At 42.8% G+C, this 25,574-nt stretch overlaps 1 protein-coding gene across 2 annotated transcripts in view; it reads left to right on the top strand.

Moving 5' to 3' along the window:
* ITPK1 (inositol-tetrakisphosphate 1-kinase) overlaps positions 1-25,574 on the top strand; it is a 183,598-nt gene that overhangs the window by 46,030 nt on the left and 111,994 nt on the right. Inside the window, exon 2 of one of the 2 annotated variants that reach the window (XM_084840337.1) lies at positions 2,064-2,088. In XM_084840337.1, the coding sequence (XP_084696463.1) occupies positions 2,064-2,088 (25 nt within the window). Of the gene's footprint in view, positions 1-2,063; positions 2,089-14,168; positions 14,327-25,574 lie in introns of those variants that run through there. The other variant, XM_084840345.1, reaches the window with a different exon arrangement.

Below are 25,574 nucleotides of genomic sequence, written 5' to 3' on the forward strand. Positions count from 1 at the left end.
GGGTGCTCTCTGTCCTGGCATCACAACTTTGGAAAACCCTTCCCAAGGAGGCCTGTTGGCGAAACAGTTTACAAAATTTTGGGAAGCAGGCAAAGACTTTTATCTCAAAACTTTTAAAGACTATTGATCTGCTCTGTGTTCTTGTGTTATGGTGTTGTTGTTGTTGTTGCTGTGGGGTTGTGTTTTTTAAATGTTTCGTATGTAGGTGTGTTTTTTTTTTAATGGATTTTTAAAGTTGAATTTTGTGGATTTTGTAAGCCACTTGGGGAACCGTTTGATGGAAAGGCTACTTAGGAAAGTTATGTTCAAGGTATTTAGCATGGCCTAACTCCTTCTAGTCTGCACAGGAAAAGAATATGGGCAGACATGCACATTGCATATTCCTAGGAATTGCCCTTTTACTATCAGTGGATCAGGATTGTTTAGCTACAGGGCTGATCACAAGAACCGGTTTTCTATGCCTTACTTCAGCAAGCAATATTGAAGAATGAACTTTTCTATTAGTGTTCAAGCACTGACATACCATTGCCTGATCCAACTGTGATTATGGAGCGCCCTGTGGGTTCTACTGCTCCTCACTGTTCCTCTCTGCTCCCTTCTCGCCTCTCTTCTAGTTAACTCTGAAAATGTAAAAGGAAGGGGATTTGAATGAGGGAAAGAAAGACAGGTCACGGTTGGGAGACGGGGCAGAGATCCATCCATCTACACTGGGTCTGTAAATGATCTTACTTGAACAGCAGATTTTTTTTTTGCAAAGGTAATACAAGATGGCTGATTTGGTTTCCTCGTCTGCTTCTGTTTGCAAAGGTGAATCATAGTGTATTTCAACTAAGTGAAAAATAAATTAGTATTATGAAGGAGCTCTTAAGGACTACACACCAAATCAAAGTAGTTTCTCTGTCAATTGTCCCCTCCACCCACACGTTCCCTCATTTAAGGAACACTTCTAATTGTCTTACTGTTGTGAACTAGATGACGTATATAGCCAAGAAAATGTCTTTTTCATTTGAACTTTGATATTTTCATAGCTGAATTGGTCCTAGTAAATCATCAATCCAGCAAAGACCATTTTTATTGGCTCTATAAAGCGTTTTTGGATAGACTGTGAGTGTGTTTGGCCATCAGTTTGTTGCCGTTTGTGCCTTTTGAAAGCATAATAAAAACTTCACTGTGGAGAGGGAAAATGTATAAGACCATTTGGGGATGATTTCATGGCTGAATATTTTTGCCTTTGTCGCCAGTTTGATTATTTTATGCAACAGATAGCCTGAGATGCTTGAGATAATTGTGTATGGAAATAACTTCTATTTGAAAAAAATGCAATCTAGTTAAGACTAGTCAACTTCTATTTGAAAAAATGCAATCTATAACTTGATGATGCAGAATGTGCTATTTGTTCCTGTTGCTGTCTATATTGAAATATGATTTAGGTTTTTTTAAAAAATATAATTTTCTCTCTTAACCCCTTTTTCCAAAGTACATGACTTGAGCTGTGGGTGGATGGATGACATGGATTCTTTGGTGAAGTTGTTACTGACTATCGTACCTCCTAAATCTGTAGCTGAAGCTGTTTTTCTAGATGAGGGGAAACGTGTTCCAGTGTTCTACAGTTATATTGATGTAGTTATTATCTTTTATTTTGAAAATAGGAAGTCAAGGTGGTTGTTTAATGTAGCAGTGGGTAGAAGTAGATTTACAGATGTTTTGGAGTTCAGCTCCCAGAAGCCCCTGCCAGCATGGCCAGTGGTCAAGAATGCTGGGAGTTGAAGTCCAAAACATCTGGAGATCTACTTTTTGACCACTCCTGGTTTAATGGACTGGATTTCTGTCTTCCATGCTATGTATGTCACAGTTGTATAGCCTTCTACATGAGCATTTATAAAGAAACCCTATGCTCATCGACTCAAGAGTAACCCCCATTGTGTTTAATAGGACTGACTTCCAGGTAAGTGGATATAGGATTGTAGTCTCATGAACTTTAAATTATCATAAACTTGTAAGCAATAACTAGTTTTGCATTTTCTTATATAATAATTTTATTTCTTTTCCCTTTCTTTCCTCAGGAAAAGAGGGATAGAAGTCATACAGGTGAGTACCACTGATTTGTTTGTTCTCCTGGTTTTGTTTAAGGGTTTTTCAAAATCCCTTCCCTCTCTCTCTCTCTCTCTGTCACACACACACACACACACACACACACACTCGAAGGCTGAAAGGTGTAGACAGAAACATCTTTGCATTTTGCGTTTCTCTTGCTTTGCAATGTTTGATTTAGATTGCTTATGCTGTTTATCGGTAAGTATCAGAAACCTATATTATTGCAATGCAGTATGATAGTGGTGGAAACTTACCAAAAACACATGGTTTCCACAGAACATAGCAGCACTGTTGATGGCTCCAGTTGTGAGAATAAAGGTAGGTGACCCTTAATGAAATCCACAATGCCTACTTCCAGTTCCTTCCAGCTATTACCCAAATCGTGCCCCTGATATAACCTTTAAAAAACAGAGGCACATAGGATCGTTGCTAAATGGAAGGGGACAGCTCCTCCTTAATTATAAATATTAATAAGGCTATTTCCCAACTGTGGATTTTGGATATTTTTTTCTCTTTGTTTTGTTTTTGTTTTTTATGGCCACTTCAATAATGCAATGCCAAAACTCTGATGGGCAGGAGCATAAGGTTCTCTCTTGGTTTGGGATTCATTGGTTGTCCTGACAGCATGGATGTCTGCAACATCACTTAAAACCACATTTGAAATATGAAAAGAAAAACTAATAAACATTTAATATAGGAAAAAACGTATGTTGGTTTGGAAGGAACTGCAGGACTGAAAGGTGACAAGCATTGCAGGATGCTGGAAGCCAGTAACGTCTAGAAGGCAATTTCAGTTTCTAGGCTAGCATAACTTATCAGGATTCCATTCCTACCCTTCTGATAGTTCTGGATAGATGTAGGCCACTGAATGTTTTTATTAGTTGTTCCCTTCATGATATGATACAAATGATATTCATGACATTAATGCATGGAATCAGAGCTGCAAAAATTTAGGGTCCTGATCACCATTGGTTACATTGGTTAAATTGGAGTATCACCGTTGGGAAATTATCTGTAGGGCTTAATTAAAAATCACTGAGTGTGTGAAACTAAGGTGGAAAAACACATTTGGAAGAAATTATTTGGACTGCTCATAATAAACACAAATAAGCATTTCATTGATACATAGAGAAGTACTCATCATGTGTATTAGCTATGAAAACCTGTCCTTCAAGTAGAATGAAATATAGTCACAAACAGGTACATTCATTGATTCTTAAATGGCTTTTAGAATGGAAGATCTTTTCAAAAAGATCTGTTTGACTTCAACTGGCTCTGTTTTATTACACTGTGGCAATATTCTGTTTTGGTAAATTCAAGAAGCTATATATCCTGTAATGATACGTAAGCCCCCTTTTATCTCTGCTTTCTAAAGTGGGATTTATGTGTGTAAAATGGATCTGCACGGGGAGCACCTGCTTCTCCCCTCATCCCCCTACTCACTCTCTCAGTGCTACAGGTAATAAAAATCTCAGATTCCTCTTGAAATTGTGGTCTGTCTTCCTTTCAAGAGAATAACCAGAAGACTTGATGGGGAGAGCAATCCTATGACCTCTAGACAGTGTCGGGGGAGGGGGGAGCATAGAATAGTTTGGATTCCTGGATCTGAGGTCAGACTCGGTGCTCCAACCTTGGACCCAGAAGTCAGAGCTCTCTGCCCCTCCCCCTTGCAGAGAGAACCATGCCGGCTGCCTCCCTGACGTTGCAAAAGCGACCTTGGAGGAAGGTGGAGGGAGTGTTTCTGGGAGAGGGGACTGGGGAGGCTGGTTACAAGGAATCCTCGGGCCTCCCAAACCTTCTTCCCTCACCCTTTCTGATGCTTCAGCTAGATGGGCAAAAAAGCCCCTCTAGCCAAAATGCAGAGCAGGAGGAGCATGGAGGTGAAGATCACCGCTCTGCATTGGATGGCTCTAACCCTCTGAATTTGGAGGCTTACGGCCATCCTGATAGGATTGCACCCTTAGGTTCCTTTTCTCACTGGTGACTCCCAGGGACTAGATTTATGATGTTCATGAATAGTGCATTGTCATAGAACCGCCTTACGCAACCAGGTGTCCTCCAGATCTGTTGGATTGCTATGGCCATGCTGGTTGGGAAAGATGGAAGCTGCAGTCAAATACTTCTGGAGGGCACAGGGTTGAGGAAGGCTGTCGTAGAAGAATACCTTTCCCACCCTGCAGACTTGGGCCTTCTACACTGTGCCAGGTTCTTGGGGCACATTTTACTCGAAGACATCTTAGGGTTAGGCTGTAATGTTGCGCTGGATCTCTTCTTCTCTCTTATCAAAATTCAGATAGCAAAGCTGATGTATTTATATTACTTATATGATTATGTTGTACTGCTCAGAGAGCTTCGTTGATGGGGAGATATAGAAATGTCATAAATAAGTTTTAGACCAGCATAAATTCATTGCTTTGTCATTAAACTGCTCATAACTTTTGCTGCATTTTTTCTTTCCATAGTAGAACAATAGTTTGCTTTTAGTAGTAAATTGGTGGTCCCTTACGACTGCAAGTCTCTTGTTCTTATTGAACAGAAAAATATAAGATCTAGAAAAGAGGCACCTGCCGCTTTTCCATCTTAGGTCAGAACTGGTGTTTCCACATGCATGTACATACAAGGAATCAATTTTAAAGAATTTACTGAAAATCCTGAGAAATCAGAATACGATAAAATCAAATTGAAACTTCCAGCTGTACAGTGGTGATAAGTAGTAATAGGGTCCTGGGACCTTCCTCATGCAAAGCGTGTGATCTACCACTGGACTACAGCTCCACCTCAAGGAAGCTTATAAAATGCATATATTAAAACACACATCATAATAGCATGGCAACAGTGCACAAGATAAATCTAATACAGATTGGAATTAATGGCTTTTTCTCATGACAAAGAAAACACTAACTTATTTTAATTCAGCTAGCTAGGCCAAAGAGGGAGATTCTTCGCTAGCAGGTGCTGTTTGGTTCCCACTGCACAGAGAAAGGATATTACTCTTGGTGCTTAATTTCAAATAACATAGTTTTACCACAGTCTTAACTACCATAGGAAGCATACCACATTAACAAATTTGCCCTTTTAAACCAGGCGTGAGTAATTGTGGCCCTAAAGTGTAATGTAGCCCTTGACTTAACGTCATGTGGCCCTCAGCCTAATTTCAAAAGCCCTCTGTGTGTGATGAGTTCAGTCCTCTTGCAAGAGTGATCTATCCCTCCCCTGGCAGCCCGTTGCATGGGAAGGAAGAGGGAGAGAAAAAGGGGTGGCAGAAAGAGAGGGAAAAGGGGCAACCTACCCACCTTTAGCTCTGGCTGTATTCACCGCTGTCGTTTGCCCTGCCTGACACTGACATGCAGCCCCTGAGAATTACGGATGAGGGATTGTGGCCCTTGACAGAAAAAAGGGTTTTAAAACAGCCCCGTTTTAAACTATGTTCCATCTCTAAACATGGTCAATGGTGTCCTCTGATGCACTTCCTACGATCACTTTTGTGTACAGCCCCCCATTTTGCATGCATCTTTGGCCAATTACGTTTTATATGATCTTAAAAGCCAACAATTACATAGTTCAGTAACAGGCCTGGAATAGGAAAATAATTGGCCACTGCAGTGTTGAACATTTGCCTGCTTGCTTCTGCTAAAGATTTCTTCTCATGACATAGCCTTATAGTCTCATAAATCTTTACTTAAACTTACGACACAAAATCGCTGGTAGCACTTGAAGATGTCACGTCTCTGCTGCTGAACCATTCAGCATGCCGTGGAAAAAATGCTGAAGATAGAATCTACACACTGAAAATATTTAATTGGAACTCTTCACCCCAGTTACTTCTGAAAATGGCCAGCTCCTTGGCTAGCTGTAGCTTATGTACTCCATTGGTTTCCCTTGCACTAAGGGTAGATGGTTCTGGATTGCAATGTGTTGGACACTTAATGACCTGGTAGGAAGTATATCTGTGTTAAGCATAAGCTGCTTTTGATTTTTTTGTTTGCGATCCCGGATTGTATCCTACGGAGCTAAGCTTTGTAGGAACTTGCTGATATTGCTGACAACAACCTACAAACTGAAACATACAATACAGCTCAATCAGTATTCTATCCATATTTCTCTTTCCCCACAATATTCTGTGTAGCCTGTTCATCCCCGTGTTTGCAGAATTTAGACAATCTCGAAGTTAATTTAAAAAACACACACAGTAAAACAAAGCAGCAAAGGCATGAATCCATTTGCACCGGTAGTACAGCACCCATGTACAGAAGATTACAGTCAGTCAATCAATCAATCAAGCTCAATGCAGACTTGTTTTTCCTCCTCACTACTGCCTTCATATGCACATGACACTGTGCATCTCCCATATCCCCAGCAATCCCCGATTCTCAGTGCCTTACAAACAGAGCCGGCACCAAGGGTGAGCACAGTCGGTCATTTCTTGAGGGCTCATGCCCAAGCAGCAGCCCATTAACAAGAGCGGCCCTGGAGTTGCTCCTTTTCTTCACCATTGCAACCTGCTTGCTCACCTGCCTTTTGCTCTGGCCCAGACAGTGGTGGTGGTGGTAAGGAGAAGCAATAGATGCCACTGCCTGCTTGCTCACTGGTGCTTTGCCTGGCAAGCAAGTAAGTGGTAGCAATGATGAGAAAGAATATGAGCAATAGCAGCTGGTGACAATGGTGGTGAGAAAGTAGACTCACTGAGGGAGGCGTCCCATTGAGGGGTTCTTGCCCAAGGGCCCTCAAAAACCTGGAGCTGGTACTGCTTGCAAGTCACTCATGCTCTCAGCCTAAGGAATTTTTCTTCTGGAAGAGAGGCAAGGGTGGGGTAGGTAAATGGGATTGGGGATATGAGAGGTATTCACAGATCTTCCCTTCACCCTAACCTATGGACTCCTGAGAACCTTTAGGTTCTTCCTTTGCCCCAAAACCTATTTTTTGTTTAGAGGCTATGAAGAACACTTAAAAAGTTATATCCATGTGACATTTTAAGAAGTGCAGTTCCAGTCTTTATGATGATGATGATCTGCTTATTTACTGCATTTCTGTACTGCCCAGTAATTGAAGCTGTTTGGGTGATTCACAAAATAAAGTTAAAAACCATAAAATATGTAAATACAATAAAACAGTGTACAATCTAAACAAGATTAAAACAGCCACAGAATAAAATGAAAGTATAACCAACAATAGAGGACAGTAGCAGTGCAAGGATCTAAAAGCCTGAGAAAAGAAAAATGTCTTGATGTGTGGCACCAAAAAGACCACAGTGGAGGCACCAAGTGAGTGGTGGCGGCACCTTTTCTCTGGAAAGGGCATTCCATAACTGGGGCACCACCACTGAAAAGGCCCTCCCTCTAGCATCCTCCCACCTCACCTCGGTGAGAAGGGACGAGTATATTGAGACTATATTTATTTTCCATGGGGAGTATCCAATGTTAGTCCTATGTAGAGTGGACCCACTGAAATGAATAAGTCACAACTAACTTAAGTCCCATTCATTTTAATGGGTCTACTGTACATAGGACTAACATTGGATAGTATGCAAAATGTATATATCCTGCCTTCATATATAAAACATTCAAAGTGTCTTGCAGTGCAAGAAAACAAAACAAAAATACAAACAAATAGCAAATTATAATTGTCCAATAAAACAGACTGAAAACAGCTACAAAGGAAGGAGCAGGTAAAATTAAGAGCAATAACCTGCAAAAGCTCATAGGAATAAAATGGGCCGCTGTCCATACAGATGTGGGCCGTGATGGGGTTGGGCAGATCTTCCTACACAGGCTATTCCATCTTGGGTGCTATAGCAGAAAAGGCCCTGCCCTGGGTACCCACCTGAAACAGGATCTTCCTGGAGCAAAGGTCTTAGATAAGCTTATATAACTAATATATAGTTTGATAGATAGTGAAGAGCAATAGAAACGGGAAAATAAATATTTAATATTTCATTTTTTTAATCATTAAGTTGTGCAAAATTCATTAAATCTGTATTTTAAATCCCTGCATTACTGCTAGGTTTTATTCTGGTTGTACTGTTATACTGTGGTTTTAGTGTTTTATATATTTTATATTGTTTTATTGTGTGCTCTTTGGTTTTAATTTTTGTGAACCGCCCAGAGAGCTTCGGCTATTGGGCGGTATAGAAATGAAATTAAATGAAATAAATAAATGATACTGTGGTATGTTAATGCTCATTAAAGGAAAATACTGATTTTGTCATGTTCTTAAATTGCTGCTTTAATAAAAGGAACAGGGGGGAAATTCTCTTCCTTTTTAAAACAGCTGGATTCATAAAAAAACTACGAAGAAGGGAGTTTGTCTTCAGTCGAAGTACAATATTGCTGAAAATAGTTTGCACTCATTGTTGCCAGGCGACGCCTGTTTTTGTGAAATGTTGAGGGTTTATTTTTGTGTGAAACATCAGTGGACTGAGTACAGAGCAGAATATATCCAACAAAAAGGGAGCTTATAAAATACACATCCAATAACATATACATAGACTCAATTGGAAGTCTTCCAGGCTTGAATGATGTTGCAAAGCTGGGTTCTTAGAATATGGAGGGGGGTGTTTTTTGTGTGTTCCTTCACGTGCCAGCAGCTCAATAAAAGGACACATTTTGCTTGAAAATTGCAACTCTGACCTCAGTTCCTTTTCGGGTAAAGGTGGTATATGCGCCTCCCAACTATGTGACGTTAACGAATGAGTAAGCTTCATACCTTTATGTAAAGATGCTCCAACCATTTCTTATGCACTTGTGTGTGCGCCATCCATCCCCCAAAGATTTGAGCCCTCCAGGGGTGGGCGGGGGGGGTGAGGCATGGAGTCATCGGGGGGGGGGAACCTTAATTAAGTTTATATCCCGCATCCTTCAGCACAAATGCTGTCATAGCAGCTAACAAACAGACAAAAATAATACAAGCTATCAGTAAAATAGCAGACACAATCAGCTAATAACTCTCCTTCATTTTCTGAATTATCAGTTTGATAACTGCTGCTCCAGGTACATGGGGCAAATGAGGTAGTCATTGCCTCCTTGAGGGATGATAAGGTTCCTGCAGCTTTGAAGGAAGCAGTGGTGAGGCCCTTGTTGAAGAAACTAAATTTAGATCCTGTGGTTTTAGATAGCTACCACCCAGCGTCAACTTTGCCTTGCTTGGGCCAGGTGCTGGAGCGTGTGGTGGCCTTGCAGCTCCAAGAAGTGTTGGATGATACTGATTATTTAGATCCATTCCAATCAGGTTTCAGACCTCGTTATGGGATGGAAACAGCCTTGGTCACCCTGGTTGATTACTTATGCCGGTGAATGGATGGGGGGAGTGCAAGCCTCTTGGTTCTTCCGCACCTCTCAGTGGCTTTTGATATTATTGCCAATGGTATCCTTCTGGATTGTTTATCTGGGTTGGGCTTAGGAGGTACTGTGTTAAAGTGGCTCTGGTCTTTCCTGGAGGAGCGGTCTCAGAAGGTGGTGGTGGGAGACTTCTGTGGGGTGCCGCAAGGTTCCATTCTGTCCCCCCTTTTAACATCTACATGAAACTGCTGGGGAAGTCATCAGGAGCTTTTGTCTGAAGTGTCATCAGCATGGATGATACTCCGCTCTACCTCTCATTTCCATCTATGCATCCTAGAGAAGCTGTGGTGATCTTGAACCAGTGTCTGGAGTCTGTTTGGGGGTGAATGAGGGTCAGCAAGCTCAGACTTTAGCCAGAGAAGAGAGGGATCCTGTGGGTTGGGAAACCAACTACTCTGGATGGAGGTTTACTACTGGTCTTAGGGTCACGCAGCTGCAAGCCTATCTATCTGGAGAGGATGGAGGTTGCTTCAGTTATCCATGCACTAGTGACATCCAAGTTGGACTACTGTAATGCACTGTATATGGGGCTGCCTTTGAAGATGGTCCAGAAGCGTAAACTGATGCAGAATGCAGCCACCCAAATGTTGTTGGGGGAGAGGTGGACAGATCATACAACACCTGTACTGCACCAACTGCACTGGTTACCAGTGTGTTTTCAAGCCCAATTTAAAGTGCTGGTTTTGACCTTTAATGCCTTAAACTGTTTGGAACTAAATTATCTGAAGGATTGTCTTCACCCTTATCAGTCTTCCTGCACTATACGATCACTGTAAGATCAGCAACAGAGGCCCTTCTCACTTGCCCTCCTTTGTGGTTAGTTAGGTGGGCAAGTACACGACAGACAGTCTTTTCAGCACTGGTCCCACACCTCTGGAATGGGTTACCATCGGGGGTCCATCAGGCCCCATCACTGCAGGCTTTTAGGAAGTCCTGAAAACCTACTTGTTAATTCTGGCCTTTCCCTGACTATGGTTTATTGAACTGTTGTGCTCTGTAGCTGCAGTTATGTTGTAGACTTTTAGTAATGTTTTACTGCTTGTGTTTTATGAAAGTTTGCTGCCTTATTACTGTATTGGTTTATATGGATTTTATCGTTGTAAGCTGCCTTGGGAGGGTTTTCACCCTGAAAGGTGACCCAGAAATGTTTTAAATAATAAACAAACAACTACATAGCATTAAATCACAATGAAAGGCTGTACCCAAGTGCAGTGTGTTGAGATAACGCAGGACTGCAAAATGTGGTGCTGCACACAGAATTCAACTGCCTCGGATTTTTCAGCTTTGATTTATATGTTTTAAAAATATAAGTTATTCTAGCACTTATAATCAAAAAGATGTGTTTGAATGTGTGTGGGTTCTGAAATCTCAGAACTCAGAGTGATGACTAAACAAGATTTCCAGAAGTTAGGAACAAAATTACATACAATTATGCAGCATAATAAAAAATACAAGATAAAGTATGAAAAATATACAAATGTTGCAGAATCCAGCTTTTCTTGGTGCAGAATAGGTTGCCTGGGTACAGCATGGAACTTCTGGTCTACATTAGTCAGGAGGAACAAGGCAAGTAGTTCATCCTTGAGATAAGGAAAGCTATCAGTGTTCTAATTGGATTAGCTCAGAGGTCTCTAACCTTTTTGGACCCATGGGCACATTTGGAAATCCGAGAAATTATCATGGGACCACCACTAAATGGCTGCCATGGGGGGCCTGCCTGGTCATAAAAAGCAAGTCACTTCCCCAAGAAGCTGAGTACAAGGCAGAGGTTTACCACATAATTGCCTTCACCAAGCACAACAAAATACCCATTTCACAGGAGGAAAACTGGTGATGCTCAAAGAAACCCTCAGCCCCCATCAAAAAAGTTTACCACACAGGCAAAACTAATCCCCCCACTCCTCCTAAAAGAGCACCACTGTACAGATGAAACACACACACACACACACACACACCAGAACGAACCATCACCACACAGGCGGAAGAGCCCTCCCCGAAAATCCCAGGCAAAACAAATCCCCCTCCAAACACAGACAAAACACACATGTGCACATACACAGCCCTCAGGCAAAACACTTTCATTCGCTGCTCCCCACTGAATCCGCTAGGCTGCTCCCCCAAGCTTACCAGGTGTCAGTAGGGTCCCTTTTATTTCCTTGTGCAGCTGGCTGGTTGGCCCACTGGAAGTCAGCAGGCATCAAGCCTCCAGCTGCCTCAAAGGACAGCTGGCCTTTTCCTCCAGCTGCCCTTTCCCTCCTTCTCCAAAGAACAGTCTGGGCCAGTGTATGGCCCAGAGGCATTCTGGCAGAGGGGAAGGAAAGAAAGATGGTGGGACTGCTAGAGGCTGATTTGTTTTTAGAGTGCCCAAGGTTTTTTTTTTTTTTTACATCATTTAATTTTAAACATTTGGGGAGACAAGGGCCCCCCACAGGCACTTACAGAGTTGTCTGGGAGTGCAATAGTGCCTGTGGGCACCATGTTGCTGACCCTAGGATCGGCTTATAAATGGATAGGTGTCCCTTTCTCTATTACTCTTGACAGCCCTAAAGGGTCCTAATAGCAAGTGGGGGAAGAAACATTAAAAAAGGAATGTATTATGGCTGCACAATAGGGATTGTCTCTGTGACTGACAAATTGGGTATAGTGTCTGATGGCTGCTTTCAGTATGTTCAGGTTATTTATTAGTTTGCATGTGTGCTGCAAATGGAATGGTTTAAAACAGGATAAAACCTAGTGATACTGCTTTTATCCTGGACAATCTCCACCTGCTCTCTTTTTCTGAAAATCTTAAGAGTTGGACGGGACATCAGAAGTCATCAAGTCCAATCCCCTGCCGGTACAACAAAATCCCGTAAAGTGCAAGTTACGTAGACCTAGGAAATTTTTCAGTTCAAACATGGTTTACTTATCCCATACCAGAAAGGCCATTCTAACCCTTATGCCAAAAAGCCATTATTTCAATTGTTAGTAGAGAGATTCCAATTTCCCCCCTTGCCTGATGTTCTCTTGTCAAATAGCAGCTACGTATTTACACTGTTCTGAGAGAATCAGCCGAAGAATGGACAGAAAAGACATAATTGGGATTGAGCTAATAGTGTATGGGATCAAATTGTAAGGCAAACAAAAGAAGAATGTTGGCTAGTTGTGCAAATGAAAGGAAGCTTTTAAGTCTTGTTGACTAAGAGCTGAGCTTTACCGTCTAGATACATTTGGAAATAGTTTGATCTAATGAAGTTATTTTACAGAAAAGCCTAACATTTCTAGTCTTAGGACTTCTAGATGTTGTCTTGCAAGGGGAGCTAATTCCTTGCTGGTTATTTTACTACTCTTTACTACTAACAACGGTTATCCCTGCTTTGGTTACATCACAGTTAGACTATTCCAATGCGCTCTATGGGGGCTATCCTTGAAGAGCTTCTGGAAGCTTCCATTGGTTCAAAATGCAGCAGCTAGGCTGCTAACCAGTGCACGGTATCAGGATCTCATTAGTCCAATACCGAAAGATCTGCCCTGGTTGCCAATTGTTTTTCAAGCTCAATTTAAGGTATTGGTTTTAACCTTTAAAGCCCTGAATGGCTTAGGGGCTGGTTATCTGAGGGACTGCCTATCTCGGTATGAACCAGCTCAGTTATTAAGATCAACAGGAGAGGCCTTTTGAAGACATGCTCACTTACAGAGGCCTCCTCACCTGGCATGTAGAAAAGTGCTTTCTCCTGTGTTACTCCCAGACTCTGGGATGCACTCTCTGTGGAGTTACGACTTGTCCCCACTCTCTGCATTCAGGAAGGTGATCAAGACACATCTTTTTTTATTTGGTTTAAATTGTTATGATTTTTGAGGCTGATTTAGCCACCTTAAAGTTGGTCTCCCAGCACCACCTTCTGAAATCACTGCTCCAAGAAGGACCAGAGCCACTGTTTGACAGTGCCTCCCAGTCCCATCTCAGACAGATGCTTCAGAAGGATACTATATTCAATGATATCGAAAGCTGCAGATCATCCACCAAGGCGGCCAGAGGTGTCTCTGTCCCATAGCCAGGCCTGAAACCAGGTTGAAATTCAATCTGCCTCATCCAGATACCCCTGGAGCTGATAAGCTACCACATATTCTGGCATCTTTCCAAAGAATGGAATATTGGAGACTGGCTGGAAATTATCCAGTACAGGGGGGGGGGGGTGTTAAACATAGGTCTTACTACTGCCTATTTGAGGGAAGACAGAATCACACCTTGCTGTAAAGAGTAATTTACTACTACCCTTACCCACTCAGCCAGTGCTCCCTCCCTAGCTGCTCTTATAAGCCAGGAAGGGCAAGGGTCTAGCAGTCAAGTCTCCAAGGGTCCTGTCTAGGGATGCTGGAGAAATTCGAGACAGACTAAAATGAGCTCGGATTTCTAAGAATCCGACCGCAAAATCCTCTGCAGAGCATCCCCTTCAGGCTGCATGGACTTTCAGATGATTTTTTTACTTTCCCAAAATTTACATATATATATTTGTAGGAAAATACACACATTTCTGCTGAGGAAACATTGATTGTAATGGGGGACAATATGCTAAATGTTACGTACTAAGGTGAATTATGTAAATACTTACGTAATTATTTGTGTATTTTTTCCGCATGACAAAAAAAATATTCACATCTGTCTGTGAGCGGATGATGGAAGAAGAGGCACCTGACAATCCATGAAACACAGGCAGAGTGGATTTTGCAGTCTGTACATCCCTAGTCCTGTCTACCTGGTTATGAGGGAAATGCATCTGGAATCCCTAGGGTAGAAATTGCAGTTGAATGTGGACGGGAAGTCGCGGTGAAAAAGTGATATGCTACTTCTTTGCTGGAGATGGCTCGTAGCACTGAGTTGCAGCAAGGAAGTAGGCCATCAAGATTTCATTACACAGGTTTGTGTGTAAAGTGTATATTTTAGCCCCAAAGGGTTCCGAGTCTAAACACATTCTGATAATTCACCTAACAATACGATGGATGACTTCAGGAATAAAACCAGAACAGTTCAAAGGGAGATTGTGTCAGGGTGGACACTGAGCCCATAGAACCTCAGAGCAGTTCTGATTCTGAGGAGGAACAGCCGTCTGTGGGAGAGGAGAGCGCTCTTCCCTCCCAGGCCCTGCAGCTGGCAGAGATTCCTCCTACTGGCATTCCAGACATAGATAGCAGTCCTGGGAGTGCGAGAGCACGGGAGGAGGACTGGCTGGATGCTCAACGCAGACACAGAGAGTGACGAGCTATGGAGGGCGCGGAAAGGAGGCGTAGCGCCTGTTTGGCGCGCAAGCAACGGTCACGTCCAGAGGACCCAAGGGAGAAGGGGAGGGACTCTCCCTAGCCCATAAATTAAGGGTCTGCAAGTGATTCTCATTCAAACGGGGACCAACTGTTTCCACCCTGGGGCATAGATTACTCTGCTGTTCATAGCTTAGTTGCTGGTGATAGAGTTATTAAGTTGTAAAAGGAATAAAGCCTTGAAAAGAATCCTTTGTCTGTGTCTGGAGTAGGGATGGGGGAGAATTTCTCCCCGAAACTTCGGGGGGCCAAGCACCAACGCATTCGGTCCTCCGAAGGTTGTTTGGGGAGAACTTCTCTGCCCTCCCTGCCCCCCCCCCGGGATGGGACTTACCTTTCACGAATGTCCCTCCCGGCGGCGGGTCCCGGTGGCGGTTCGGCAGATCTTCGTCAGGGGCGGGGGCGGCAGCAGGTCTTTCGACCGGCTGCCGCCACCGCCATTACAAGCAAAGTAAAAAAAAAAACGCCCCTGTGATAGGCTACGTAACGATTAACGTAGCCTATCACGGCTGACTTTGCAGATCTAGCCGTGATAGGCTACGTTAATTGTTACATAGCCTATCACAGGGGCGTTTTTTTTCTTTTTTTCTTTTGAAGTTCGCGGCCGGGGAGACGGGGCGCTTCTCCCCGGCCTGAATTTCGGCCGGGCGAGGCGGAAAGCCTCCCCCCCGGCCTGAATTTCGGCCGGGCGAGGAGGGAAGCCTCCCCCCCCCCGGCCTGAACTTCGGGGGGAGCAGCGAAGCGCCTCCCCCCACCGCGAAGCAAGCTGTGAGACCAGGTAAGTGACTTTCGTGCACCCCTAGTCTGGAGTTGGCTACTGGAGTAGACTGAAAGAGGCCGGCTAGGGCCTCCTGACAGATTGTTGAACAGCCTTCCCTGTCTTGGTGCTCTCCAACCCTCATCACCTCTCAAGTCCCATTGGGCATGCTGGCTGGGAGTGATGGGAGTTGTATCAAACACATCTGGAGGGCACCAGATTGGGGGAAGGCTGTTTTTAGTCTGTGCAGAAGGGGCGCTAGTGATAGGCAGACTGTGTATTAAAAGAGGTTAAGAAAACCGGAGCATCCTCATACTGGGTTTATTGGACGTGAGAAGTTGCTGTTAAGAACCTTCCAGACAAAGAGGGTATCGGACAAGATTTGGCTGTTCAACTCTTCTTTGTTTTTGGTAGAGTTGCAACTTTTTTTTGTTTCGTTTTTTGCTTAAGGTAGAAACTTCTGCAAACTTGACTACCAGCATTATTAGGCTAGTGGTCAAACGTTCATCTGTGTTGGAAAAATCCTAGATGGTCCGTAATCTGGGCACCTATAAATTTGATGCTGGGGCCTAAGAAGCTAAAAGACTGTTTATAATTCAAGTAAATTGAGCAAGTAATGCACCCTTGGCTTGCTCCATATAAAGAAGGCACTGTAAATGTTACATAGCATACGCCTGAAAGCTTCAGGAACACTTCTGACCTTGGTACCTTCCGCTTTCGTTCTAAATTGTGATTTCTGCAAAGAAAAAGACCATAAAGTTGAGTGCCATCTGTGGGGAGCTGAACTAGAGTTTTTCATTTTGATTGCAACAAATACTGAACATAGCTGGTTGTGAATGGTTATTTCCTCTAACTCCCTGCTGATTGAGGATTAAAATCTTTCTTAATTGAACCTCTCGAGATTGTGTGTGTGTGTGTGTGTGTGTGTGTGTGTTTTCAAGTGGTGACATAGCAACAAAGTATGTTTCAGTGATGGTCAAGCATAACAAGCGTGGATGATAAAGCATGAAACTTCATAACAGATATTTCCAGTTAGGTAATAGAAGTTAAAATCAACTAAAATAAAATGTTTAATTGAGTTTTTAAACATATGCATTTGGTATTCCTCAGGTGTCATCATTAAAACATAACTTATTCATTCCTCCATTCATCAGTACTTCTTAATTTGGCTGCTTACACAGCACCAAATAAGATAACTCTCAGGATTGATTCTGAGTGTGTGGAGGTAGTTAGCAGTTCAGATTCAGAAGGGGAACAGCAAGAACCGGGGGAGGCATCTTCCCCAGCCAGTTCAGTTATGGATAGGCATGCTTTTCAGGATGCTAGCACCCAGATGGCTGGGCCTGAAGCCCCCCCCCCCCGTGAGAATCCAGGAGGAGGAGAGCATGGGGTGTGACCTGAGGGATGCTAGACTGCAGTGCAGAGCAAAGCGGGAAAAGTTAGAGGTGGAGCTCAGATGGTCCACTCGGTTGGCGATGCATGAGGGTCGACAGAGGGGACCATCACTGGATGGGAGGGGTTTCCCTCCCTAAGTTATTCTAGCTAGCAAGTCCCTGTTCAAACTGCTACCAACATGGTAGCTCCCATTTGGATTCGCTGCTGTTATTCCTTTGTAGCCTGAGAGTCTTCGGGGATTTGCATCTGTAATGAACCTGTTGATAGTAAATTAAAGATGTGAGACTGAAGCCTCTCTTCTTGTGTGTGTGCATGAGGGTGGTGGGGGCAAGGGAACATGACAGTAACATAGGCTTGCATAAAATGCTCATGTGCTAATTTATATGTATAGAGATGTAAATTTAGAAATAGAGCCAATGTGGTATAGTGGTTAGAGTGTTGGACTGGGATTGGGGAGACCCAGTTTCAAGTCCCCACTCAGCCATGAAGCTCACTGGGTGACTTTGGGCCAGTCACTGACACTCAACCTAACCTATCTCATGGGGTTGTTGTGAGGATAAAATGGAGGAGGATCGTGTATTCCCCCTTGGGCTCCTTAAAGGAAAAGGTAGGATATAAATGTAACAAATAAATTCTATAATTTAGATTTATAGTGACCAGATGACCTGTGCGCCTGCTCAGTGCGCTTCCTCCTTTATTGTTCTTTTATCTTTCAACCTGACTTGGACTGGTCAGCCCTTCCAACAGGGAACACCTTCAAATAGAGGACTGTTCTTTGTAAAGTAGGACACATGGCCACTCTATTTCTCCTAATCTGTAGTTGCAGCATGTGAACATTGGAAAATAGTAGCTGGAGCTGTATAAAGCTTCACAGAGGGCCTGCTTTGACTATCAGCAGTTTAACTTCATCCAGTTTGACACACTAGGCAGAAATTGACCCAAACCAGATTATCCAGCAATCCAGGTTTTATTAGAACCCATCAGGGGTTAATGCATTTTTATGTATTACTGTCTTTAGACTTAGCACAAAAAAGCCTTCTGATTTGTTACTCAGGCTGCAGTCCTGTAATGGATCTTATTCTGAGTAGGTCTGTATAGGATTGCCCTGCAAGGCAAAACATTGGTCAGGTGAAGGCCAGGCTGCTAGACAAGTGTCTCCATAGGTCAGAGAGTCTTTTAGGCCATGGTTCTCCATTACTGAGAATGGGCAGTATTAAGTAGCTTGGCAGTTGCAAAGAGAGCAGCTTCCTCATTCTGTTCCCTGATCCAGAGTGTGTAATTTTGGACTAGTCCATTAACATTCCCAATGCACGCAAATATTCATGAATGAAAGTTCAGCCATCAGTTCATTATATGTGCACATCCTAACATAGGCGGAAAGGGGGCAGTGCCAAAAATAAGCAAAAAAAGGGGGGGGGGACAAAGCCTCAAAATGCATCTGAAAAAAATAGGAATTTTATAAAATAGTCAAATTCCCAATACAATTTGGTGAATGACTTTGCCCTCACCCCCACTGCTTTTTCTTCCTCTTCATTAGCATAGACAAAAACACAAAGGACATAATTCAGCTGAAGTTAAAACATTTTTAACTCCCATGGTTCAAGGGGAGTTTTAAGCAATTGCTTAAATCTCTCTCCCATTGAAATAAAAGGAATTTAAAAGTGTTTAGCTTTGGCTGGATTATTCCCAAAGTTTTTTTGTTTATAATTAATACAGGTCGAAAAGGGTACATTGATCCAGTTATTCCCTTTTCTCCAGCACAAATACGTTTTCCAAAGAGAATCCAGTAGTAGATTTATTGTGAACACAGCCCCTCTGCCCTCTTGAACTTAATATTGGTTCCCTGTCTCATTTTAGTCATTTGTGGGCTCTGGATACCATTTTCCAATCAAAGATGAATTTTATGAAGGTTTTCCTGTTTTTGTTAACCGTTGTTGTTGTTCAGTCGTTAAGTCGTGTCCGACTCTTCGTGACCCCATGGACCGTAGCACGCCAGGCCTTCCTGTCCTCCGCTCTCTCCCGGAGTGTGCTCAAGTTCATATTCATTGCATCGGTGATGCTATCTAGCCATCTCATCCTCTGCCGTCCCCTTCTCCTGTTGCCTTCAATCTTTCCCAGCATCAGGGTCTTTCCCAGTGACTTTTCTCTTCGCATTAGGTGGCCAAAATATTTGAGCTTCAGCTTCAGTATCTGTCCTTCCAATGAGCAGTCAGGGTTGATTTCCTTTAGGATTGACTGGTTTGACCTTGCAGTCCAGGGGACTCGTAACAGTCTTCTCCAGCACCACATTTCAAAAGCATCCATTCTTCGGCGCTCAGCCTTCCTTATAGTCCAGCTCTCACAGCCATACATTACTACTGGGAAAACCATAGCTTTGATTATACGGACCTTTGTCAGCAAGGAGATGTCTCTGCTTCTTACTATGCTGTCTAGGTTTGCCATAGCTTTCCTCCCAAGGAGCAAGCGTCTTTTAATTTCATGGCTACAGTCACCATCTGCGGAGATCTTGGAGCCCAAGAAAATAAAATCTGTCACTGCTTCCATTTCTTCCCCTTCTATATGCCAGGAAGTGATGGGGCAAAATGCCATGATCTTAGTTTTGTTAATGTTGAGTTTCAAACCAGCTTTTGCACTCTCCACTTTCACCCTCAACAAGAGGCTCTTGAGATCCTCTTTGCTTTCTGCCATTAGGGTGGTATCGTCTGCGTACCTGAGGTTGTTGATAATTCTCCCGGCAATCTTAATTCTGACCTGTGATTCATCCAACCCGGTGTTTCTCATGATGTACTCTGCATATAAGTTAAATAAGCAGGGCAACAATATGCAGCCTTGTCGTACTTTTTCCCAATTTTGAACCAATCGGTTGTTCCATGTCTGGTTCTTACTGTTGCTTCTTGACCCTCGTACAGGTTTCTCAGGAGACAGGTAAGGTGGTCTGGTACTCCCATCTCTTTAAGAATTTGCCACAGTTTGTTGTGATCCACACAATCAAAGGCTTTAGCGTAGTCAATGAAGGAGAAATAGACGTTTTTCTGGAATTCTCTTGCTTTCCCCATGATCCAGCAAATGTTGGCGATTTGATCTCTAGTTCCTCTGCCTCTTCGAAACCCAGCTTGTACTTCTGGTAGTTCTCGGTTCACATACTGCTGAAGCCTAGCTTGTAGGATTTTGAGCATCACCTTGCTGGCATGTGAAATGAGCACAATTGTGCGGTAGTTTGAACACTCTTTGGCATTGCCCTTCTTTGGAATTGGAATGTAAACTGACCTTTTCCAGTCTTGTGGCCACTGTTGAGTGTTCCAAATTTGTTGGCATATTGAATGCAGCACTTTAACAGCATCATCTTTTAGGATCTTAAATAGCTCAGCTGGAATACTGTCATCTCCGCTAGCTTTGTTGTTACTAATGCTTCCTAAGGCCCACTTGACTTCACTTTCTAGGATGTCCGGCTCAAGTTCAGTGACCACACTATCATGGCTATCAGGGACATTAAGATCTTTCCTGTATAGTTCTTCTGTGTATTCTTTCTTAATCTCTTCTTAATCTCACCTGCTTCTGTTAGGACCCTGCCTTCTTTGTCCTGTATCATGCCCATCTTTGCACAAAAAGTTCCCTTGATATCTCCGATTTTCTTGAAAAGATCTCTAGTCTTTTCCATTGTATTGTTTTCCTCGATTTCTTTGCATTGTTCATTTCAGAAGGCCTTCTTGTCTCTCCTTGCTATTCTCTGGAACTCTGCATTCAGTTGGCTATATCTTCCCCCTTCTCCCTTGCTTTTCGCTTCCCTTCTTTCCTCAGCTACTTGTAAAGCCTCATCAGACAGCCACTTTGCTTTGTTGCATTTCTTTTTCTTGGGGATGGATGTAGTTGCTGCCTCCTGAACAATGTTACAGACCTCCATCCATAGTTCCTCAGGCACTCTATCAGGTCTTATCCCTTAAATCTATTCCTCACCTCCACTGTATATTCATAAGGGATATGATTGAGGTCATACCTGAACGGTTTAGTGGTTTTCCCTACGTTCTTCAATTTCAGCTGAAATTTTGCAAGAAGCAGCTCATGTTCTGAGCCACAGTCAGCTCCAGGTCTTGTTTTGACTGACTGTATAGAGCTTCTCCATCTTTGGCTGCAAAGGACATAATCAATCTGATTTCGATATTGACCATCTGGTGATGTCCATGTGTAGAGTCGTCTCTTGTGCTGTTGGAAACGAGTGTTTTCTATGATCAGCGTGTTCTCTTGGCAAAACTCTATTAGCCTTTGTCCTGCTTCATTTTGTACACCAAGGCCATGCTTGCCTGTTATCCCGGTGATTTCTTGACTTTCTACTTTAGCATTCCAGTCCCCTATGATGAAAAGGACATCTTTTTTTGGTGTTAGTTCTAGAAGGTGTTGTAGGTCTTCATAGAACCGATCAACCTCAGCTTCTTCGGCCTCAGTGGTTGGGGCATAGACTTGAATTACTGTGATGTTGAATGGTTTGCCTTGGATTCATACTGAGATCATTCTATCGTTTTTGAGATTGTACCCCAGTACTGCTTTTCCCACCCTTTTATTGACTATGAGTGCTGCTCCATTTCTTCTAAGGGATTCTTGCCCACAGTAGTAGATATAATGGTCCCCTGAATTAAATTCACCCATGCTTGTCCATTTTATTTTGCTGATTCCCAATCTTGTCGATGTTCAATCTTGCCATCTCATGTTTAACTATCTCCTGCTTACCTTGATTCATTGATCTTACATTCTAGGTTCCTAAACAATATTGTTCTTTACAGCATCGGATTTTCTTTTCACCACCAGACACATCCACAGCTGAGTGTCCTTTCGGCTTTGGCCCAGCCACTTCACTCTTTCTGGTGCTACTTGGAAATACCCTCTGCTCTTCCCCAGTAGTATATTGGACACCTCCCGACCTGAGGGGCTCATCTTCCGGCGTCATCTCTTTTAGCCTTGTGATACGTTCCATGGGGTTTTCTTAGCAAGAATACTGGAGTGGGTTGCCATTTCCTTCTCCAGTGGACCACATTTTGTCAGAACTCTCCACCATGATCTATCCGTCTTGGGTGGCCCTGCACGGCATAGCTTATGCCTTCACTGGGTTACGCAAGCCCCTTCGCCACAACAAGGCAGTGATCCATGAATGGGATTGTTAACCCTACTAGACCATTTTAAAGGAGCCTGGATTTTTTTGCAACCACTGTTTTTTTTTTTTATATATATATATATATATATATACACACATATACATATATATATATATATATATATATATATATACATACATACACACACACACACATATATTTTGTGTCCTAATAGTTGAACATTTTATTAAAAACTGTTATGGGTGAAAACCATAGTAACACATTTAATGTTTCATCGCTTTGGTGTGAAAAATAATGTCCTCTTATCCTTCCTCTAGTATTTGCAGTCTGCTGCAATGGATTGTAACCCCACCCTGCCAGCTGCTTCTCATCCTTTGAAAATGCCTGAGGTACTGAAGCTGGGAAAACCCATGTATACACCTCTCCCAGATCTTTTTATATGCTTATGTTTCTCTTATACTGGACTGGTAACATTTTAAGCGAGGTTTCAGGGATGCAGATGAGAATGGAGGCTGCACATGAGATTGGAGGTTGCAAATGAGATTGGAGGAAAGATGTTTCCTTGGTAGTTTATCAATGATGTTCACTTTCTACTTTATCAATCCAGCATGGAAGGTCCACTGTGATTAAATCCTGCATCGCCTAGCTGAGGTGATCTCAGGATAATGGGTAAGGATATGGGCCTGTGTCACTTTCCCACTTAATGTTTTCCCCTTTCCCAGACCGTACCCCCCCTATACTACTTTTTTGGGTGGTCCCACAGTCTTCTTCCTTACTTTTAGCCTGGTTCTGTGTAGTGACAAATTCATGGAGGATAAGGCTATCAACAGCTACTAGTCATGATATATGCCTTTGAATACCAGTTGCTAGAGAACACAAGCAGGAGGGTGCTATTGTGCTTATGTCATGCTTGTGGGTGTTGCATGGGCATCTGTGGGAACAGAATGCTGGACTTGACAGGCCTTTGGGCTGATCCACCAGGGCTCTTATGTTCTTAGGCAGATCCTGTTCCACTCACCACATACTTCTACTAACCCTTGCTTTCACCAAGGGATTGCTAATCTGGGTGCCATTCTTTGTCTGCCTTGGCAATTGCAAGGTTCTATACAGGCCCGTATTGTACAGATGTCAACTTAGCCAAGTTTCTATGATGCATGATTGCCAGAGCTCTCATGGCTGGAAGCTGTCAGCTACTGGCGCTCATATTTCATGGCTCCCATGAAGGCAGACATGGGGATAGCACTCATATATAGAATACGTTGTCCCACCTAAGTAGAATTTGTATTAGAATTCACCCTATTCTGAGAGTGGGCTTTAGTGAAAACCCATATCTGACTCTTATTTGGGAACTTTCCAGATTTCACTTAATATAATGACGTTAATTAAGTTTAAAGACGTCAAAAATCCTAAACCCTAGAGGAGTGTGGGTTTATAATTCAACAGGAATTCAATAAGGAATTTTAAGAAGAGTGGCTACTAAAGATTAATGTTGTGAGATTAATGAAGATAGCATTTTTGTGTTAATGGAATTGCTTCAGGCAGATGAATGGAGGCCAAGAAACAGTGAAATAAGGAGACTGAATGTCTTCCCAGCTTGCACTGTGGAGGTTCATATTTTGAGCAGTGCAGATAAGTGGTTTGACATGAATGCTATCTCAGTTCATCAGATTATTCCCTTCCTGCATATTCATTGCTGTGCTTTTACTAGAGTCATAGAATTATAGGCTTGGTAAGATAGCATCCTCTAAACATTGCCATGACACTCAATTCACTATACTCAAGTCTGTCCAAGTAGATGAATTCAGGGAGAGCAACATGTAACTTTCCTAGCCCTGCTTCCAAGGTTTAGATGGGTTCCACCCTGACTTTGTGTGTCTTGCCAAGTTCTTGTATTGTACAACTTCCATGAAGCTGTGAGTAGTCTTGGTTGTAGTTTCATGCATTTTCCTACAACGCAGGGATCATTTATAGTATTTTATCCTAATCTCCACTTCCAAGTAATTACAGTTACTATGATGGAGAGCCCCAGTTGGACTAATTTCCCTTAGAGAAGGGAGATACTGGAAGAAGAGGTTGACCTTCATAGATAGCCCTCTATGGGAGATAATGGTGGCAGCGATGGGGAGAGATAATTTGTCCACTTCTGAACTAATGCATATAGCTAGAATTTGACTGTTGTTGTTGTTGTTGTTGTTATACCACCCAATAGCCAAAGCTCTCTGGGCAGTATACAGAGATTAAAAACATTAAAAATATGTTTTAATCAGATACATGAAAACTATAGCGATTGGGTGAATCAAGATATACCAGTAAGATAACCAAAGAACTGGTTGAGTGAGGGTTTTTTGGGGGGTGGGGGGAATAAAGGTGCAGCAGAAAAAAGTAACTTCTAAAGACCAGGGAATGAACATTATTTTCTCTCCCCCCACCCCGATACTCTCAGTGGTCACCACTGCCCCCTCAAAGAGCCAGAAGCTGTGGCCTGTCTGCCAGGGTGAGGAGAAGCTCTGTGCCTATGGATGCAAACATCAAGCGCTACCTGGCCCTTGTTGCCAGGTAGCACACTTCAAGGCAGGGGTGGTGGTGGTGGAAGCAATTTTTTCAGTCTCTGCTGTGGCAACTTACAGAATAGCAGTTTTGACATCTAAACTGGGGACTGACCATTTCAGACCAGTATGCTCCCTGTGCCTTCATCACTCCTCCACTTACTTTCTTTTTTTAACTGTTTGTGGTTTAATTTTCTCATTGTTGATTGCCTTGAAGTCCTTTTGTCAGGCCGAAAAGCAGCATATACATATCTGAAATAAGGGGACTCTTAAGTCCAGCTTTTGTACTTCTCTTTGTTTCTCTTTGTAAAAGAAAAATGTGGCAGCAGAGAGACAATGAACGAAATGGAAATTTCACAATTACACAGCAGCAGAGTTGAAAAGATACCAAATGGCCATCGAGTGTAGCCCCTTGGCCAAAAGGGCAGACAGCTGTTCACCTCTCTCCAAATGCACATTGATCTGTACAAACTAAGCCAGTGACGTGCTGCTAGCAGGGAGGAGGGCACTTTTGCAGAGAAATTAGCTCCAAATTACTCAAAATTGAGCTGAGCCACACATAGGCTTGACAGTTTTAAGAGCATTGTTTATAGCAGGGGTGGAGAACGTGTGGCCCTCAAAATGTTGTTGGACTACAACTCCCATCAGCTCTAGCCAGCATAGCCAATGATGAGAGATGATGGGAGTTTCAGTCCAACAACATCTGGAGGGCCACATGTTTTCCATCTCTGATTTATAGCATTAAATAACTAAGGAGGTGGCCCAGAAGCTGTTGGTGGGTACCAAGGCCTTTTGAGGTAGGGCTGGTAGCGTGAGAAGGCCTTTTCTGTGGTAACCCCCTGCATGTGGAACTCCCTGCCCTAAGAATTTAGGATACCATCATCTTTACTGGTGTTTTGCTGGTGCTTGAAGATGTTCCTCTTCCATCAAGTTTTTAACTATTGCTGTTGAAGTTTCTAAGTCTTCTTTTCTTGTGCTATTTTTTTGTTATTGTCTTACTTATTTTATGATTTTAATGATATAAATTAATGTTGTTTTCATTCTGTTC

Source organism: Heloderma suspectum, chromosome 1, assembly GCF_057233095.1.
Source record: "Heloderma suspectum isolate Gila_16-S chromosome 1, 16-S_ref, whole genome shotgun sequence".
NCBI lineage: Eukaryota > Metazoa > Chordata > Lepidosauria > Squamata > Helodermatidae > Heloderma > Heloderma suspectum.